The sequence below is a fragment of the Gopherus evgoodei genome, chromosome 8, assembly GCF_007399415.2.
Source record: "Gopherus evgoodei ecotype Sinaloan lineage chromosome 8, rGopEvg1_v1.p, whole genome shotgun sequence".
NCBI lineage: Eukaryota > Metazoa > Chordata > Testudines > Testudinidae > Gopherus > Gopherus evgoodei.
Genome location: NC_044329.1, coordinates 7528422 through 7549287, shown reverse-complemented (window position 1 = coordinate 7549287; position 20866 = coordinate 7528422). Strand labels below are relative to the sequence as shown.

Here is a 20866-nt window from a genome sequence, read left to right as displayed (position 1 = left end):
CAAAATTGCGTCCCCAACAACAGTCTGGGAAGCTGTGTAAAGGATGGAAGAGGCGGGGGGAGGGAGGAATGTTAGAGAGCCCAGAGGGACAGCATGAGGGAAGTACACTTACCTGTCAAGAACCTCTACAAATTGAGAGAATACATGGCTCAGATGGAGAGAGCCATGTGTTTAAAAGAGAACTAGATAAATTCACAGAGGTACGTGCATTAATGACTATTAGCCAGGATGGGTAAGGAATACTGTCCTTAGCCTCTGTTTGTCAGAGGGTGGAGATGGATGGAAGGAGAGAGATCACTTGATCATTACCTGTTAGGTTCACTCCCTCGGGGAACCTGGCATTGGCCACTGTTGGTAGACAGGATACTGGGCTGGATGGACCTTTGGTCTGACCAAGTACGGTCATTCTTATGTTCTGAACAGCTTCTCTTCACCCATATCTTTTTTGTCTCCCTTTCTTCTTGTAGAAAAGGAGAAAAGCAGGGGAACATTTTTTTATACCAGTATGAAGGAGGAAGGGCTTGCCTTAGATAAGAAAAGTGCAATCTTTTTACCTCCTGCTTTCTGGTTGGAAGAGAGAACATGTAATGTTTCTCTATAGAATGGAGCACAGAGAACACATTTAACAACTCTCCTAAACCCTGAACTCCCTATTATGAAAACCAGCCATTGAACAGGGAAGTGTAATGATGGCTCATGCTTAGACTCACTATGTACAGCTCTCAAATAAATTGTCCTAATGAGCTCCTCAGTGTCATAAGCATAGTTGACAGAATGGTACCTGTCCCCAGTTTCAGAAGAGAAGAAAAGCCCTACCATCAGAATTGATATACATGGTAATTACTTGAAAACAAATTCCGTAGCCCATCAAGAACAAACAAGAGAGGTTCCCCACCAAAAACAAAAAACCGCCCCATATACCCACAAGACCTAATTGCTTAACAGTTTATAGTATTTTAAATGAGTAGGGTGGAAGGAATGTAATCAAACCATCACATTTAAAAGAGCAAGTGTAAAATAAGCAAAATCCAGTATTTCATTCGGAACGGAGTATTTTTAAAGAAAAGTAGACATAACTCATCTGAAGCTTTAAACAAACAGAAACCAACGTAAGTTACAGAAAATTAATTTGAATAGTAGAGCACCAGAGATTCACAGAAGATCCACTGTAGATTGTTGATGTACAGGCATTCCCTCAATGCTTGAGGAAGATTGGGTGTTTCAGTTTCACATGAAAATGTAGGAACTATTTGCTGTGATATTTACTAGATGATAGGAGTTGAAGAAATTGAGATCAGAAAGCCCAAACCCTCTATTTCAGTATCTCCATTCTCAGTCAGCACCTTAACGCCATAATTCTATGAACAGGGCATTAGTTGGCTTCCTACTCTGTACAGGAGTGGCCCAGTACCTGCAGCTGAGAGGAGTACAAGACAAGAGCCATCTGTCCCTTGGCGGAGGAAACCTCTGTTAACACATCAGTGCTGCATATACTAAGCATTTCTGAAACCCTGAACAGTATGGCTCATAGGTGACACGTGATGATCAAGAGCAGACCATTTATTTATGCTCAGTGTTTTCCCTAGAACAGCAGGTCTCATATTTTATTGGTTCATAAACTACCTTCTGAAAGAGTTGTTGTGAAGAGAGTTGATGGAACATTAAACTCATGTACCACAATTTGGGAACCCTGGCCCGAGTACCCTGTCTTGCTATGAATCCCAATTAGTTACATACTGCCATCCTTGAATCCCTTTAGTGCAGGGGTCCCCAACACTGTGCCTGCGGGTGCCATGGCACCCGCGGGGGCATCTAAATGCGCCCGCATCCTGGCCTGCGGTGGAGCATCTGCCGAAATGCCGCTGAATTTCTGCGGCATTTTGGCAGTGATGCCTCTCGATGACGTCACTTGTCGGCAGCAAGCGGCGTCATTGAGAGGCGTCGCCGCCGAAATGCTGCAGAAATTTGGTGGCATTTCAGCGGATGCTTCACCACCGCCACGGTCCTTTGTCTGGCACCCGCCAGATGAAAAGGTTGGGGACCACTGCTCTAGTGCATCAGAATATCAGCCAGCAATAGCCAAATCAGTGTTCCAATACAAAAGTTATTTATGGAGCCATCGGCAAAGCACAAGTGACTAAGATCTCAGTAGCTTAGCCCATTTCTTTCTCAATCAACTGCAGAAGCCTTTACTTTGTCATAATTTTGGGGCAAAGACCATCTGTCTTGGTCATGTGTTTGTACAATGCCTAGCACAAGGGGTCTGGTCCATAACTGGGATTCCTTGCCACTACTGCAATATAATTTTAACCTGGAAGGATTCAAAAGTAAACAGACAGAAACCACTTCTACTGCTTCTGACTCTACAAAGCCCCCCAAAAAAACCTAAGGAAAAAAAGGAACACAGATTGTGTACCTATGAGTGAAAGTTTTCTGTATGTTTAATTGGTGGAAATTGTAAGATGGAAAGTTCTTTAGTATGCTAACACTAACAAAGCCGATTAACCAAATACCCATGGAGAAGGGGAGAAAAAGTCTATCAAATGCTTCACATCTTACAAAAGAGAGGAAGAAAAACCTCTGAAATACTGAACATAAAATTTTGAAAGTATCTATAGAAATAAGAGTATGCATTGATAAGGAAAATAAACCCCAGGGCCCAAAGCCAGGTCTTGATTAAGCTGCTAATGATTACATCAAGGCCATAGGCCTCAATCGTACTAACATATAGAAAATAAAAAAAATCATCATTACTAACACCCTGAGGCCAACTCTCTGATTTTATTATACACAGACTCTAAATAATGTTACTTAAGAAAAAGGGAAGTAACCAGTCCAACACTGCCAGAATGTACTAATAGCTTTTAGTTCATTATAGTTCATTAAACTGCTTGTGCAAGCATCAATAACTCATGATGACTTAACAAAAGGTATAAACAATATGTGTTTTTGAACACAGGTTCCTAAAAAAAAAGCTTAAGTAACGCGCCATAGCTTTATTGCAAGTAGGAAAAAACACCAGGTGTCAATGACTTAACAATTTCAAAACCTTTGTATGGGGAAGTAAAAGGAAACAGGCTTGCAACTTTAGCTATATTAATAGCAATTGTTTTCAACTAATGTTTTAGCAAATGTCATGTATTAGCCAAATAAGGTAATGACGGTTGTATAAGCTCATATGATAATTTGCGGTTTTAAATTTTAAAAGCACAGGTATCACTGCTGTAAGGCAGAGCGACTTGCCCCTTGCTAGGGGACTTGTCGTCTCTCCGTGTGTACACATGTATTCTCTGATTAATCAATAAAGGAGCCTCAGGCTGTCTGATCAACTCAACACGGTGGTGGTCATTTTCCACGACAGCATTAACAGTGAAGTCACATCCCAAAATGCTAATGAGAGCCAACATTTCAGTCAGCCAAGAACAAAGCTATTCTCCAGGAAAAAGACAACTAGATTTTCACTAAAATCAGCCACAGGCTGTGAACTAAGGACAGACACTAGATCTAGGATGCAACACTCACAGAGGCTAACATTTAATTTAAATGATTCTCATATTTCCTATTAGTGTAGCTTTTCCTATATTAAATACAAGTCAGCAGGCCTGGCTGTAAATGTATGGGGTTAATGCTTTGCTGAATATCATTACACAATTTTTAATTATTATTTGATAGAGGGGAAACAAATCAAAAGGTGATAAAAGGAACTAAAGAAAGGGAAGAACTGGAAAGCAATGGGGTGAGGAGGAAGGAAAAAGCGATAAGGAAGATAGTGAAGAAATAGTGGAACTCAGACCAAGAATTCCCCCCCCCCATACTAAATTATGTGAGATTAAGTTTTGTCAACTACCAAAATTTTATATTTTGCTAGCTCCTTGGATTATCACAGAGTGACTGTGTTCACTCCTAGTTAAATCTAAACAAGATTAAGAAAATGGGAGACAGCTATTCAAAAAAGAATCCTCATTTTCTCTCATATATTCCACTGCTCCAGTAGCAGTCTCAGGTTTATTCCCTTCTACTTTTACTTTCTTCTAAGGCTACTGAATCTTCTTCCAAAATTTATTGGATTGGCCACTGCAGGAATCAGGCTACTGTATTAGACAGACCATGGGTCAGATTTAATCCAGTATTGCAATTTTTATGTCCCTATGTTAGTGCTAGCAATAACATTAGAGTTCTGACACCAAAGGAGAGCTAGTAGACGTCTACTGTCTGACAAATTCTCAGCTAACATCCCGGAGTGTCCACAAGCATCTGATTGAACAAGTCGGTGTCTGGTGAGGACATGATGAGAGGCACATAAATGTTTTGTGAGTATCTGACTCTTGCAAAACCCATTTGAAAAAAAGAGTAGGCTGACAACAGTCCTTCTATGGCAGTAACTTAATAAAAACAAGCTGTAAAGTTAGTGTGTGTTACAATGGATTTTAAAAGGGGAACATTCATCTATTCAGTCTTGTTCTTTGAAATAAGCATTGTACAGTTTTAAAGAGTGGCCATTACTTGCCACCCTAACTACCTGGTGGCAATTTGTCATCAGGGCATTTGCACCGAAAACCTCCTGACACAGCTTCCCTCCCGATCCCACCCTACTTATACCACTGTAAAATGGGCAGAGTTTATTTCAATTATCAGAGTAGGAAAACATATATAGTGTAGAAAAATGAGGCCCTGAAACATAAACCCTTACATCCGAGACCTGGTATGAGGCCTAAGGCATGACGTAATGGTGAAGACTTTGCTAACATAAAGCAAAGTTAAGCTGTGAGCCAGAGGCAGGCCCTGCTCACAGAAGCTGGCAAGGAAAGGGCTGATGCTGCGAAAAGATACATACCTAAGAGTTACTGGACACTAGATATCAGAACATTTGGATACTTGCACATTCCACACGGACAACAAGGAACAAGCTGACCCATCCTAAAGACAGGGTCAAAAGGGTAATATGATGGATAGAGTTGTTTTGTTCGAACCAACGTGTACAAGGTGAGAGGTGGAAACTTACTGAGTAGAAGAGTTGTACCATACTACATAGGGGGATTGCACCTCAATACATCAGGAGCGATGTGTAACTTGTACCTGTGTATAAGAATACATCCCTGAGGCAGTCTCTTTGTCTGGCCTAGGGGGCAAATATTCGTAGCATGTCCTGTACAATCTGCGGGGAACGATTACTGTGCTTCATTTGACAATAAACCTGGCTGGGTGCCTTCATACCTTATTAGAATCTGTGGTCATTGGGGGTTCTCTCAGGGGTCTGCTGTGTCAGCTATCTGCGCAGAGCTGGGGCAGCCTACAGATGGAACACACGCACACAGCTGACTTATCGAACAAGAGCAGAGCACCACACTAGTGGCCATCTGACAACATATAGTAGCAGATGTAATTGTCATAATGAAGTTTTCAATACTAGGAAACAGTGAGCTTTGGAATGAGATGGACAGTCTTTACAGAAGCCAGATTTCTCCATTCTTGCATTACAACAGCAAAAAATCCCACACTTACACGGTCATGTGAGTACTTCTGAAAGCATTTCAATACATATGAAAATAATGACAAACACTATGCACTGTCTGTGGGAGGATCAATTCTTTATTGTGAAGGACAGATTTCTGAACTAGCATTATACCACTCAGCACAAACACAGCTGTTGAGCTGAGGGGGTAGAAAATGAATTTGTTCAGGTAATATGAAAGGGTATTACAGATTTAGAGAGAGCAATCACAGATGCTTTAAACATGCAAAGTAAATCTTATTTGCACAAGCATGAAGGCTTGCCTGGGACTTAACTATCTTGAGTAGTTTTGTATCATCTGCAAATTTTGCCACCTCACCGTTAACCCCTTTTTCCAGATCATTTATGAATGTTAAATAGGACTGGGCCCAGTATAGATCCCTGAGGGACATCACTATTTACCTCTCCATTCTAAGAACAGACCATTTCTTCCTACCTTTTGTTTCCTATCTTTTAACCAGAAACCAATCCATGAGAGAACTTTCCCTCTTATCCCATGACTGCTTATTTTGCTTAAGAGCCTTTGGTGAGGGACCTTGCCAAAGGCTTTCTGAAAATTTGAATACACTATATCCACTGGATCTCCTTTGTCTGCACGCTTATTGACGTCCTCAAAGAATTCTAGTAGATTGGTCATACTTTGACACTAATGTCTAGGTCTGACAGATGTACCCATTTAGTTACCTTTTGTGCAATTGAAGAGTAGATATATTGTGCATACTATTTTTAAAAACATTCTATTGCTAAATTTTGTTTAAACAGGGGTTTACTTCCTGCAAAACATCCTGAAAGAGAAGGAAAAAATCCTACATTTCCATAAGATCGTTGAAGAAACTTGTTGGCATCTACCACATTTAGTATTCTCAGTCAAAAGGGTACAGACTAATGGGTTTTACCCCATAAGGTGTGTTTTCAGGGCTGCCGTTCTAAGAACATTTAGGAAATATTAATTAACCATCTGCATTTCACAGGCTCATGAAATCATAAGCTGGATACCATAGTTTATTATTCCAGTCAGGCATCAACAGTGAGGTGGCAAAATTTGCAGATGATACAAAACTACTCAAGATAGTTAAGTCCCAGGCAGGATGCTGTGAGCCCCGACCCCTGTACACAAGGGGTCCTGGCCCTGCCACCCACAGTGTTTTGGTCTTAATTTAAAAGCAGTGAGAAAAGGTAAATTCATTTTAAGCAATAGGGTTTATATTTAGTATTTAACAGTGTTAAATATCAAAAATGTGTTTTTAATTTTTAAGGGGGATGTCGCACCCAGAGGTTCAGTGTTCGAAAGGGGTCATCAATACAGAAAGTTTGAGAACCTCTGATTTTGACTTTACCACAGCATTCATCTTATGTGATTGCTCTTTTTCTGAAACATATACAGTAGTCTGTTAACATCTGACTTTCAAGTGATGCATTCCTTTTTGAGAACCAGTTTAAGTCAGGCAGATCACTTTTACAGTGAATGAGGTCTCTCTGAGAAGAACATACATTTAAAAAAGTTTGAAACAGATTGCTGAGAGTGCTCTATAGAAGATGGAGGAGAGTTCTTAGAGGAAGCATTTCTTTTCCTATCTGTTGCTCAAACCTCTTTTGCCTAGGAATTTTGTAGCCCTGGAGATATACTCACTTCCTGTGATCTTCCAAAGTGGATTTTAATATATGTTTATATGAAGACAGCTAAAGCTGCTTTGACAGCCCCTTTCCATGCTTGTTTCCCCTAGTACCACTAACATCCCTATCAACATTTCAAGCATGTCTGAATGATAGCTCTGGTTGCCTCCAGAATAAAAAGGAACTCAAACTCGGGTGTGTTCAGAAGAAAATGCATCCGGGGACAAGGAACTAAAAGAGAAGTTTCATAGGAGGACAATGCCATTTTATCATGTAGCTCTCATCAATAAGAGTCATGTCCATGTACTGATTTGAAAGCTTGCCTCTAAGTATTTGCATCTTAGCTAGTGGTCACCTTTTAAGAAAAATATTTAAAGAACTTTTGCATTGTAGCACACCATGGTTTATCAAGTGAGTTAACATGGTTACCATGACAAAAGTATAAGTTAAAGGAACACTTCCCATTTCTTAACTAAAGCAACTGATAAAGGAAAAGAGGTTAATAAATCTAAAAGAAATTGTTCAGGAGATCTAGTTTACATGTTTATTTACAAACAAGGCACTACATGAGCCATCATGAATGATGAATAGCTGGTTGGCCTTGGGAGAAGCAGAAGCTCTCACTTTGCTCTCTTATTCAGAGGGAAAAAAAAAACCATGACAGATCTTTCTTTTTCCCTCCCCCCATTTTGCATCTATATTTACCACCTTTGTTTGCACAAATTTTATTGGATATTTCATAGCAAAAACATTTGGAATGAACTTGCATTAGGACTGAAAATGTAGTTTCTACTGCTGGAAAGTAAGCAAAGCTAACAATCAGGGAATGAAAAATGTTAATGACACAGAAAACCCTGAGCAAATATAAATTATGATGTCAGAATAGCTTATTAAGAATGAATGCATTTCGGTCAGCTACAAATGAAAATGGAAAAATGATCAATGCTAAAAATCTACTCACTACTAAATCCTATTTAAAACTCAACAAAGTAAACTAAATAAAAAAGTGGTGTGCCCTAACTGATTGATATGCAAATCAAAATATTTTGGGATTCAGTGGTCCTGAGGAAAAACACTAGTACTCAGGACATTTCTATATAATGCCTTCAAGGAGCAAGGAACCTACAATAGAAACAGATATTCTTCAAGCTGACCACCACATTCAATATTATGTTTCTAATTATCTAGGTATTTATATCATACAACAGTATGGTAGGTTAACCAGTCCAGCTCACCAGTCTATCTTCAGTGGACAAACAGCTCTCTTCCACTTCCCTAGATAAAGAGGAACAGTAGCAATGCCAAAGTTAAGGTTGCAGTCAATCCAACAAGAATTTTATACCTTATTTTTAAGAAGTGTTGCAAGAATGGCAAACAAATTAAAATTCACCGAGTTGAATTTTTCATGTTGATTTGGTATGATATGGTATAGATGGGGTTAATTATACATAGAATAATAAGATGTCAGACATGTCTACTTAAAAATATTTGAAAGGGAAGTCACCTTTTTGGCATGCATTTTGACATCTGGGACCTGATTTTTGCTTCTGTATATGTTGATTAGGACAATATCGCTTTGAAGCGTGTCCCCATTCTTTTTTGGGGGTGGTTCCTGCAGTTAAGTTACTGCATATAAATACATCAACATGATGGGAGGGAGGGGAGAGAGAAAGCTATCGATCAAAGAGCCCGTATCCTAGAGCAAGTTACATGAGTTGAAAAAGAGGAAACCCTGTGTTCATATCTCACTTCTAGTGATTACTGGTTATATTTCTAGGCATTTTACGATCTCTGTTGATCAAGGCTGAAATCCCCTATACAAGAAAGCACTCAAATGTGAGCAACCATACTTCCTTTTGCACACAAGTTAATGGAAAAGTTATAATTAAGGCTACGATTTGGTCATGGACATTTTTAGTAAAAGTCATGGACAGGTCACGGGCAATGAACAAAAATTCATTGAAGCTGTGACCTGTCCCTTACTTTTAGTAAAAATATCCCTGACAAAATGGAGAGGGAGGAGGGTCCTGCACCCTGCCCCACTGCATGCAGCGTCAGGGAGCTGTGGCCCCCCTGCTGCCGGTGGGGGCTGGGCTGCTGCAGCACTCCAATGTCACTGAGATCTCTAGAAGTCACGGATTTCGTTACTTCTGTGACCTCCATGACATACTCATTATACTTAGTTATAATGTTACAACTCCATCTCCTACAGATACTGAAAATAAGCTCCCAATTTCAAAAACACAAAATTATAACCATAACCTCAGCAATGTGAAGGCACCGTTCACTGACTGACTAGAATTTGTGCCAGTCAGATATGACAGTCTGTTATTACAAGAGAGTATGAGGTCACTTAAGATTTTGCATTTAGAGCAAACAGATGGTAGTCTGGATCCACAAGGTTACGGATACAGAAATGAGCTAACACAAGAGAAGACTTCAATTGAAAGGTTATTAGCAAATATTTCAAACAAACAATTTTATCTTCAGCACAGTAGAACACATCTGGAGATAAGTTACAATAGCAGGCCACCCCTGCAAGGAACATCTTCAATATTTGCTTCATATGCTCTCTGCAGTTCACTAGCAACTACAAAAACTCATTTCAAAAGATTGAGAATAATCAGTGGGTCTCCTCACACTAGCCCACACACTTCTTCATTTTCTGTTACATTAGCATTACTTCTTGTTCAGCTTTCATCTCTGTGACTAACAGCAACATCCCTTGCTTACATAGTTGAATTTTCCAGCCAATCCAGTGCTCACCAGACAAGAAGTGGAGTGTCTTGAGTTTATGGCACAAGATCAAATCAGGAGAGCTGGGATCTAGTCCTAGAACTGCCATTGAGCATGTGTGGCCTTGGACAAGTCATTTAACCACATATGTTAAAGAAAGATAATACTTGCATACCTGCCGAACAGGAGCAATGCAAGGATTAGTTATAAGATTTGTAAAGTGCTTTATACGTTTAAAGTGTTAAGTATTTACTAGTTCAACAGCATTTTCTGGATGTCTTCTAACAGTGATTTCAGTATTGTGCTTATCACAATCTACATTCTGACCTAATGTAGCTTAGCCAGGGTAGAATATAATGAACACAGAAAGTAAGGCACGGGGGAGAAAAACAGATCTTAAAAATAAAACCACAATGAATACTTGCATTCTGTTTCTTAATAATCCCCACTTCTGTGTCGTAAAAAGTTTACCAGTCTTTAAAGAAATGCCAAAGGGCAGGAAGAGTGATACGACAAGATTAATAGACAAACTTTTTAAATGTACCATGAACTCTAAAAACTGGATCTGTGTTCAGACATAGGGTAGTACAAAGTGTTAAGATCTTTAGTTTTGAACCAAGGAGGAAGATAACCTTGTCATTCGGCAGAATAAGGAAGCTAAATAAGGCAGTTATCACTATCAATTAAACTCATGCCTCTGTCCTCATCAACTAACTTCACTATTTTATGTGAAACATTTTTTCCTATTTCATAGAAAGTTCATATTCATATTAAAGCTTTTTTTTTTTTGGTAGAATTGTCAATAGAACAGTGTCCAAAAGTTATAGCCTTGGGGCCTATAATTATTGTTACATCTAAAATTTGCTTTAAAAAAAATCTATAATCTTGATAAATCAAAATATTCGCTTAATGCAGGACATATGAGAACAGATTCTTACCAAGATGTTTTTAATTTGATAACCAAATATTTAATTTAATTCATCCCATAACAGTGAGGTGATGCTAGCAGCCAACACCATCTTTGCTACTTCTGGATAGCGGGTTCGATTTTCTCCAAATTATTTTGGAGCCAGAAAATAATGGATTCCTATTGGAGATATTTTTTTTTCTTGTAGGCAATATATCCCCACAGAGAAACTTCAATCTAAGAGTCCTCTCAAATAAATATAGCTAAGTCTACAATAGGAATGGCAAGAGAACAACCTTATCTGAATCTGAAATTGCTACAAAACCATGTGACAAACAAACCCAAGGAACTGGGGGGCACTCTACTGCTGGAGGTTTAGTCTGTGGATAAGAAACAATATTAGACTGCTTATGGTTATTAACCATCTCCTGGGTCTTTTCACAACGGTAAGAGGATGTAATTTCTCCATCCTCTGAAAACAAACCAGTTCTACCAGTGGCTACAGGTATTTCAGTGTTGGCTGAAATACACGGCACATGAAAAGCACTTTGGCAGTGTCCCAGATTGCTTTCCCAGTCTCCTTAATACTATGGAACAGACATTCTCGCTTGTCTTAGAATGAGACAATAGCTCCTTTATGCTCCAAGGTGTGTGCTTCAAACACACTCCTGTTTGGGACCCATTATCTGGTCAGACAACTCCATCTACTGCATGATAGATTTTGATTATGTGCGTCCAAGAGATACAGTGAGAAGACTGCTTAACGCCAATCCCATTCTTCATATTCCACTGGCAGCCTGAAAAGCCAGCCACATCTCTGACTGTCATCCTGCATCATTTAAGACTCACACGATTATATATAAAGAAAGTCAGACCAACCGCATGGCCTTAAATCATGTTATCTAACTTCAAGTAAAACACATTGATGCGAGCTAAATTTAAGATGACACAATCTGAACCACTAGGTTTTTGTTTGATTTTTGCATAAGCCTGGCAGGCTAGAGTAAAATTCACTTTGAATTTGGGAATGCATGGGTGGAAGTCTCACTGATCCGGGGGGGGGGGGGGGTGAGGGGGGAAGGTTTTGGTCTGAGTCAATGGACTGTTTATGCTCAAGTGGGTTTAATGGGCATTAGCAACCCCCAAACTTATTTTTCTTGTTGATCTGCCATTATTCTACTGGCTTTGGATACTCCAGATCTACAATAAGATAAATTGGAGTGCTTAAGACCTATGCAGCTTTCTACCAACATGTTTGCACATCCTTTTAAGAATAAATTTTGATGCCTGAGTGGAATAATAAACTATAGTATAGCAAGAACAGATCTGGTTCAAGCTTCTCTTAATTGTTGCACCAATGTCCCTGAATCCTGACTTGAAATCACCACTTTTTTGGAGAGAGGATAGTTCTCCTTCTATATCCATTCCCCTTCTTGATGTCCAAGTGCCTGCCAACAAGCATTACCATGGCAACTACAGTGGCAGCATGAACTTTAGAGACCTGTCACCTCTGAACTTGACTGAGATCCCTCAACAGCCATTAGTGACCTGAAGTCATTGTCATCCACTGCCCGTTTTGCCTTTGAACCAGTAACCAAGAACACACCCATCTTCTCTGAGCACATTTCAAAACAAACATGAATTTTCCTCCATCAGCCATCATTCTTTTATCAGAGAACAGAATCTGATTTTTATATATTTTCCCCTTTATCTGTAATTTACACTTTCCTGGTTTGGGAGGGATGGGGTGGGGTGTAAGATTCATCCTCTAAAAAGCTACAGTCTTAATTCTAAAAGCATAATGAAAAGAGTCAATCGTATATCACTGAATGGATATTCTCTCTCTCAAGAAGGAAGGCATTACTTATCCAAGGGTGCAATGAAGCAGTGAGCTTGTTCTGATTTCTTTAAAGGCTTAATCCAAAGTCTACATTGGATGTAAAGATGTAATGCTAGATTTAGTGTTAAGACTTAAGGAAAAAATTTCCGTAACTTTGGCAACAATGAATCAGTAATCAATGGAATTTAGTAATTTTATTTTGGTGCTTTAGTTCTCATTTAAATAAATTTTATTTTAAGACGCAAAACAGTAAGAGCCATGCTGCAGGTAGCCCTCATCATGAAAAAGCTGAGGGAGCATCAACTGAGATGGCTGGGTCATATGAGACAATGATATGTAGGAGGTGGTGGTCAGAGTACAAGATCTAGTAGTCACAGGACAGAGACCATGACAGAGACCCAGAAAAACGTGCTTCAAGTTGCTGAAGGACGACATGAATAATGTCGATGTCAGCTTGGAAGAAACACTTGGTCTTCAAGAGTTCCTGTCAAGACGAAGAGCCAACTTCCCAACTAACAAGGCGAAGACGATAAAGTAGATGAAAAGGACAGAAGCTGTGCTAATCTCAAATTTAAGATTACAGCACTTCTACATAGATTTAAAATTACAAAAAAAATTCAAGATTTACCTGAACTTGAGAATAAATCAGTGATTTAGTAACACTTAAATTTAAGTTTCTACAACACAAGCACATTTAAAAATAATAATATTAACACTACTTTTATTCTACCTGCATTTCCTTCCTATTCCCATTACTGACTATAAAGAGACAGCTACTAAATATTTTCCCCTGCCACATATTCTCTCTGTGCATTAGATATTATTTGTTCTGCTTGAATAAAAGCAGCAAGCAAAACCACTGATAAAGCTGCCTTCCTGCCAGTAATGTCCCAACCTTTCTAATATAAACTGCTCTGGGAAAGATGTCCTTCATTTACCCAAGAGAGGTCATTTACCAGGATATGTGGAGATATATATATAAAAACATATTACCAGAGGGATATAGATATGGAAGAGACAACAAAAACACCTATTGTAACTAAGCTTAGCAGTTTTTCGTTAGTGGATACAAGCTCACTGAGGTCAATACCTCTTTCGCTAGTTGGCTCTGGGAGACAGTGTAGCATTAAAACCTGAACGTCAGAGACTTAATATACTACCAGAGCATATAAAATCAAACAGCTTTTGCTGTAAAAGATGTCAATTGTTTTAATTTAATATGAAGAAAATATTGATTGGAGAGTGACAATTGATATCTGGCCATCAAAAAAGATTTGTACTTTGTTGGAGAAGTATATTGAGAAAGTGCATATACATGCATTTCCATAGATTTCAAACGTTTAAATCTATATTCAACTATGAAATGGAAAGAAAGAATGAGTTGGATGAAATATTTTTCACCATGCCAAAAAAAACTGACCTAAGGGAGGATTGTTTGCTGAAATCCACAAGGGGATAGGTACCCTTCAAAAAGCACCAAAACATTCAAGGTAAATCTTTATGGACTCTGTTTTTATGTGCAAGATTTGTGTATCTAAGCCTCAAATGGTTTGGTTCCCAAGTACCCAAGAAACTACCTCTCCTCACAAGATACCACAGTAGCTGAGATACTCTGAGGTGGGAAATGCAACGGGTCCCCTGGCTGCTGTGGAATTTGTTTCAGTGACTGGATGTGGCTATTTTCAGTACATGCTATTAGACCTACATATTTAGTCTCTTTATACATATTTGTCAAGGCTTTTCTTTGGAAAGAGTTGATAGGGAGAAGGTAACAATTGAGGCTACAGGGCAAACTGGACTCAGAGTTGCCATTATGAGTTAGAAAGATACTGGTCTGTGGGCCTAGTTGGAGAATCAGGGGTACCATTTAGGTCAAATGAGCTGCCCCATGACACATATGCTCCTTTGCAAAGAATTCACTACACCAAACACATCTTACAGGATATTTAGCTATAAGGAGTAACATGTAAAATATCTACAGAAAGCTCATAACTTTTCAAGATTTATAAATGTTTCAAGCTGTATGCATGGGTAATATTTAAGGAATAATCTATTTATATTGAAAGTATGCTTTATGGACTTGGAGTAGAAAGTAGTCACCAGGGGATGTGACACAATGCAAGGCTCAGTTGTATCGTTTTGTGCAATACTAAGACTTTCAGTGGAGAGCCATGAGTAGCAACTTCAAACAACTGAACTTAATGGTTAAAAAAAAACAAAAAACCACAACAAAAAACACCATTACAACAAGACAGGGGTTCACTCTGCCAGTGCATAGAATCAAATGATTTTCAATGTAACAGAGGAGTGAGGTCCTGTGGATCCTTTCACTCAGGAGACACCTGGAGGAACACTGTGATCTCATGAAAAACTAGATCCTGGTTCTTGTGAAGCCAGCCAGTTCTGCAACTGCCAGACCATGGGGCAGGGGAAGGGGATGTACTTTATTAGATAGGGAAAGTAACTATTAAGTGTAGACAGCGTTTTGCATTTTATGATTTTATTTTGTTTTGTATTGTACCATTGTTGCCACCACTCTCATTTCTAGTTAAATCTTTAGTCTTTCTTAAATAAATCTACTTTTGTTTTATTATAAGGGCTTACCAGTGCTGTGTGATTTACAGCAGTGGTTCTCAATCTTTCCAAACTACAGCACCCCTTTCAGGAGTCTGATTTGTCTTGCATATCTCCAAGGTACATCTCACTTAAAAACTATTTGCTTACAAAAGTGTCAAAAATACAGATGTGTTGCAGCACTATACTGAAAAATTGCTTACTCTCTCATTTTTACCACATAATTTATATTCTGATGATTTATTTTATACTGTACATGCATTTCAGTATACAGAGCAGCATAAACAAGTCATTGCCTGTATGAAATTTTAGTTTGTACTGACTTCACCAGTGCATTTTATGTACCCTGTGGTAAAACTAAGCAAATATCTAGATGAGTTGATGTACCCCCCTGGAAGACCTCTGCGTACCCCTTGCTGAGAACCACTGGTTTACAGGAGTGGTGGTTTAAGGTAAACTAGTAAAACTGGGGCACACTGCTCCTCCAGGGGCAGAGGATCTGGAATTTCTGTACGTTGCCAATTAACGGGCTGGATATCTCAGTGGAACACTTCAAAGGACTTAGGGAGAGGGGCGCATCTATTGTTAGCCTGCAAGATGAAAACAGGGCTGGCCTCCCCTAGAGGAGAGAGTCCGAGCGAGAGCCTGAGAAAGGCTGGTGGTGTAAAGGAGCTGACATCCAACAAGGCATAGGCAAGACTCCCTCATGACGAAGGCAGGGGGTAATGACGTGATTCACAGTACTTGGTACCCCAAGAATCATCTTGATTTTTTAGTACTGCTTTTGATATCTTACATCTACTGGTTCCTTCCCTGCAAATCCAGTAGGCCAGTAATCCTGTCAAAGTAGTAAATTAGATTGGTTTGACATGATTTGTTTTTGCAAATCCATACTGGATATTCCTTATAACCCTATTTCCTCTAAGTGCTTACAAACTGATTGTTTAACAATCTGTTCCACTATCTTTCCAGGTATTGAAGTTAAGCTGACCGGACTACTGTTCCCTGGGTTTTCTTTGTTCCCCTTTTTAACTATAGGTACTGTGTTTGCCCTTTTCCAGTCCTTTGAGACCTTACCCAACTTCAATGAGTTCTCAAAAAAAAGGGCTAACAGTTGCAAGATTGCTTCAATTAGTTCTTTAAGTACCCTAGAATGAATTTCATCAGGTCCTGCTGAAGTGCATACATCTAAATAGTCTTTAAATCTGTTCTTTCCCTATTTTGCCTTGCATTCCTTCCCCCTTGTTATTACTATTAATTGAGTTGAGTATCTAGTCACCATTAACCTTTCTAGTGAACCTGAAACAAAATAGGCATTAAACACCACGGCCTTCTTCATGTCACCAGTTATTAGCTCTCCTTCCCTGCTAAGTAGAGGACCTATACTTCCTTTGTCTGTCTCTTGTTCTTAATGTATTAAAGACCTTCTTACCACCTTTTATGTTCCCTGATACACTTAACTCATTTTATGCCTTAGTCTTTCTGATTTTGCCCCTACACGGCTGTGCTACTCTTTTGTACTCCTTACCAATTTGTCCAAGTTTGCTTCGTAATAGTAATGTATCATACTGTATGCCTGCACTGCCACTTGTGTAAAGGCTAAAAGATTTATACATCAAGGCTGTGGGATCAGTAATATTTTACTGTATTTCTCTTGGGTGTTCTGAACTTTGCTTTAGAGACTTGAAAATTAGGTTTTATTTGGTATTGGGTTTGCATGCAAAGGTTTTAGCTTAGCTTTAAAAGTTGCCTATTGCCCTATGTTGTTAATTTTGTTGTAATAAATCTACATGTACTGTTAAAAATACAGGAACTAATCAAAACAAATGCTCCAAAATAGACATTTTCTCTTTCAAAAAATCCAAGTGATTCAACCCCTGGTTGGAAGTTACCTCCTCATCCCAAAATCTGAAGTGGCACCCCTATGGGACATGGGACAATACACCTCTACCCTGATATAACACAACCCAATATAAGACAAATTTGGATATAATGAGGTAAAGCAGCGCTCTGGAGGGGCGGGGCTGCGCACTCCGGTGGATCAAGGCAAGTTTGATGTAATACAGTTTCACCTATAATGCAGTAAGATTTTTTGGCCCCTGAGGACAGCGTTATATCGAGGCAGAGGTGTATTTTAATAAAGTTACATAGCTACACAAACAATGCTGACAACCTGAGATATACAGCATGAATAAACCTATGCGTTTTATTTTGACCCGAACCTTGTCTTTTTGATGTGCAGTATCTATTTCGCCAATGTTGTCCCAATTCCACATGTTAATATGGATCAGTGGGTCTTCTTCCTATTGCTTACCAGGTAGCAGTGTATTCTGTTTTGCCAGGGAAGCACAGCAAGGAAAACAGAAGCTGCCCAGGATGAAGTGCTTCTGTGGGCCATATGCATGATCTCATGGTGGTATGGGGTCCCAACACCAACCTAGGAATGCTTGTGCCAAAAAAACAAAAAACAGGGGCACACCCCCAGCCTTCAAAACTCCACTATAAGTCCCATTACTATAAAAATTCTTCACTCTCAGATGTTTCGTATAAAGTTACAGCTCTTCACTGTTATACACTGTTTTGTTTTCTGCCTCTCCAATAAGCAATAGCTCTAAGATTTGAAACAAAAGTGATAGCTCTAAGATCCCAAAAAAGGGAAAGAAAAGAAGTTACTCAGTGGATAAGAGTATTCCTCTGGAGGTTTAAAAAAAAAAAAGTTCCAGATGTATTCATTGTATTTCACTATATTGTGTACTTGCTCATATTTGCAAAGAACCAAGGGTACAAACACTTAAGAAGTAGTTGTATACTATCTATGTCAACAACAGGGCTTTGGAGCGGAGCCCAGAGCTGGAGCGCAGAGCAGCTCCAGAGCAATGGAGCTGCAGGTTTTTGCCTGGAGCTGGAGCGAAGCCGGAGCACAGTTCCAAAGCCTGGTCAACAGTGCTTTAAAAATAGTTTATATGGCAGAAAAATATCCAGAGGGCAAAGCGGACAAAAGAGAAACAGACTTCATACTATTTACCTTGATGAGTCATAGTGACAGGTTCCTCACTGGATATATTGTTGTAAATGACCACAGCTGTGGCATTATGTGAAGCTGCTCGCAATATTTTCTCTCTAAATGTACAGTTTCCTCGTTGCAGCAAGGCAATCCACTGCTTAGTATTCGGAGGAACATGGAAACGTGTTCGAGGATCACAGCCCAGACGATCCACCACTAAAAAGGAGAAATTTATACATCAGGGATTTGTTCAAACTGGCAAAAAAGTTAGAAGGAAAACAAAAAGAAACATTTGCCAAAGAATTCAGTTGTCTTATACTTGATAGTTATTACTCTCTGGCTACCAAAGCCTAAAACAAGTTGCATGCTTAAAGGGAAAGTCCCCTTCAAAAATAGTTTTAAAACCTCATACTCATTAGGAGCTGTGAATATATATGTCTGAGAATTAATTTAATGACCACAATGATATTTGTAACTCCACAATGAATTAATATTTGAATCAATACTTACTCAGGGGGAAAAACAACATTAAAATATGGTTTACGTGCCATAGGCATTACCAAGCATCTATTTCTCAGCCACATAGGGTTTTCTCCCTTTTAATGCAGTTATAAATATCATTCCAGTGTGAAGTATGGCTAAACAAAGGAGGATGTGAAAACAAGATTTTAAACCAGTTCAGTCAAGTACATACTAGTGTTAATAATTGTCACTGGTCTATCTTAAGAACATTGTGGTGCAACTAATTAACCATGTTAACAGGTTTCTACTAAAGAATTAATATACTGTCAGAATAAAAAAATCAGTTATACTTAATTTCAAGACCTCTGTCAGAGCCTTCCTGTAGTACCCCTCACTCAGCCTATAGTTAAAGTGCAAGTGTCATACAATTTCTCCTGGGACACTGAGAAACCAACCCACCATACAAAAGGGACAAAAAACAAGGTACAATACATCATTTGTGGTACAACAGCTGACACCAGTGAAAAATGGCTCTGTTTGCACATGGCTGGAAACTTACTTCTTAGAGAAACTAATGCTTGTTTCATTCAAGAAACTGTAGCATTATTAAATTGTAACTTACAAGAGAGCAAAGTGGTAACAATTTATAGTATTTAAAAAAGAGTCAATGTTATGCCCTTCAACTGCCAAAAAGTAAAAACATCACTAGCTACCAATAAGGTTTAAACAGTGGTTTTGTTTAAACGCAGTAAGGCTTCCGAAAGCTTTCAGATAGCACTTAATAAAAAAAAATTAAGTCAAGTATGCTATAACTTTGTGCCCTTTAAAAGGGTAATAAAATGTGCTTCTCCATGGCAACCTGCATTTTCTGGACAAGTCTATTTGTGATATTTACTACACTACCATCTAGCCTACTACATGTAACAAAGAATCCGAACAGAAGGCCTTTATAAGCATTGTCCGGCTATGCTGGAAGGACAGCAGACACTGGATATGCTTTAATTATGCTGAAACTTTATTTCTACATGACTAGTAGAATCTGGCAGATAAAATTGTTCAGTGCAGGTAATTCCATACTCATCTACACATACCCAGGGAGCTGCTTTCCCAATCCATTTTATCTGATCACCATATCCATTCCCTATGAAGCACTTGTATTGGACATCCATCTCAAGCGTACATAATCACAGTCTAACTCCTGTCCTTTTTGTTCTTTGTCCCCCATTAAGCCCTCAGCCTGCTATGGGGAAGGCAAGCAAATCCACCTTGTCTTGGTCAATCTGATGGTAAGGGAAAAGATCCTTCCTAACCCCCAAGAAAAGGGGAGACTAGCATAATGCTCACAGCTGATCATGATGAAATCTGGCATTTCAATTACTTCGGTGAGTGGGAAAGTGGGCACTGCTTAGCCTGGTCCAGGTGAGAAAAAGAAGGCTTTTACTGCATAGACGTGGGCATAAACAGTTCTCTTCTCTTCTGGTAACCTAGCGTCCCCACGCTGACCTGGTATGAAGTTGTCTCCACACAGCAGGTAACACTCTAGCTGCCATTTAAGGGGCAATACAACCTTCAACAAGCCAGACAAAGGTCCCCATTGTTTAACATGCAGTGAAGTGACTCTATCCAGGAGCAGGAGAATGTGACAAATGGGGCTTTCAAATGGTTAAAAGATCTCTTCTGAAATTTTAAAGATTACCATCCATCCTCCTTTCATTTGGGTGGACGAGCCTGTATTAGGGACATCTTTACAAAAAAAAAAAAAAAAGTGTTTGATCACTTGCCTGGGACAAGTAATTTGACAGGAAATTAAGTTTTCCCATCAACATTGTAAGAATTAGCTAAGTAAGTTATATGCATCTTCATGGTGGTTCTGCAAGGTTAGATTAGAATACTTCAGGCATTGTTATAAAAGCTATTTACCTGAATTCTTAAATCTGATTTTCATTTCTTTTCTGAACTCTGTATACAACAAAACTCTGAAATCTAGAAGTGTGAAACTGGAATCTCTTGCTTTAAAATCAGGTGTTTTCTTCCATTACATTGACAGACAACCCCTCTATTTTAAGATTTATGGTAACCATTAATCACTGGCACTGAGTCACAAAAAAGTATTTTAGGAGCACTGATACTGTATCAGGTTATGATAGTCATAAGAGTACTTTGTGTATTGTGTGTGTTTTTATTTAAAGTACAACAAACCAGTTACAAAAGCAGAAG

General features: G+C 39.0%; 1 protein-coding gene across 4 annotated transcripts in view; it reads right to left on the bottom strand.

The window, feature by feature from the left end:
* Nucleotides 1-20866, bottom strand: part of RNF130 (ring finger protein 130) — an 88116-nt gene that overhangs the window by 52557 nt on the left and 14693 nt on the right. For all 4 annotated transcript variants that reach the window (XM_030572414.1, XM_030572415.1, XM_030572412.1 and 1 more), the window contains exon 2: nt 18209-18403. In XM_030572414.1, coding sequence (XP_030428274.1) covers nt 18209-18403 — 195 coding nt within the window. The remainder of the gene's footprint in view (nt 1-18208; nt 18404-20866) is intronic.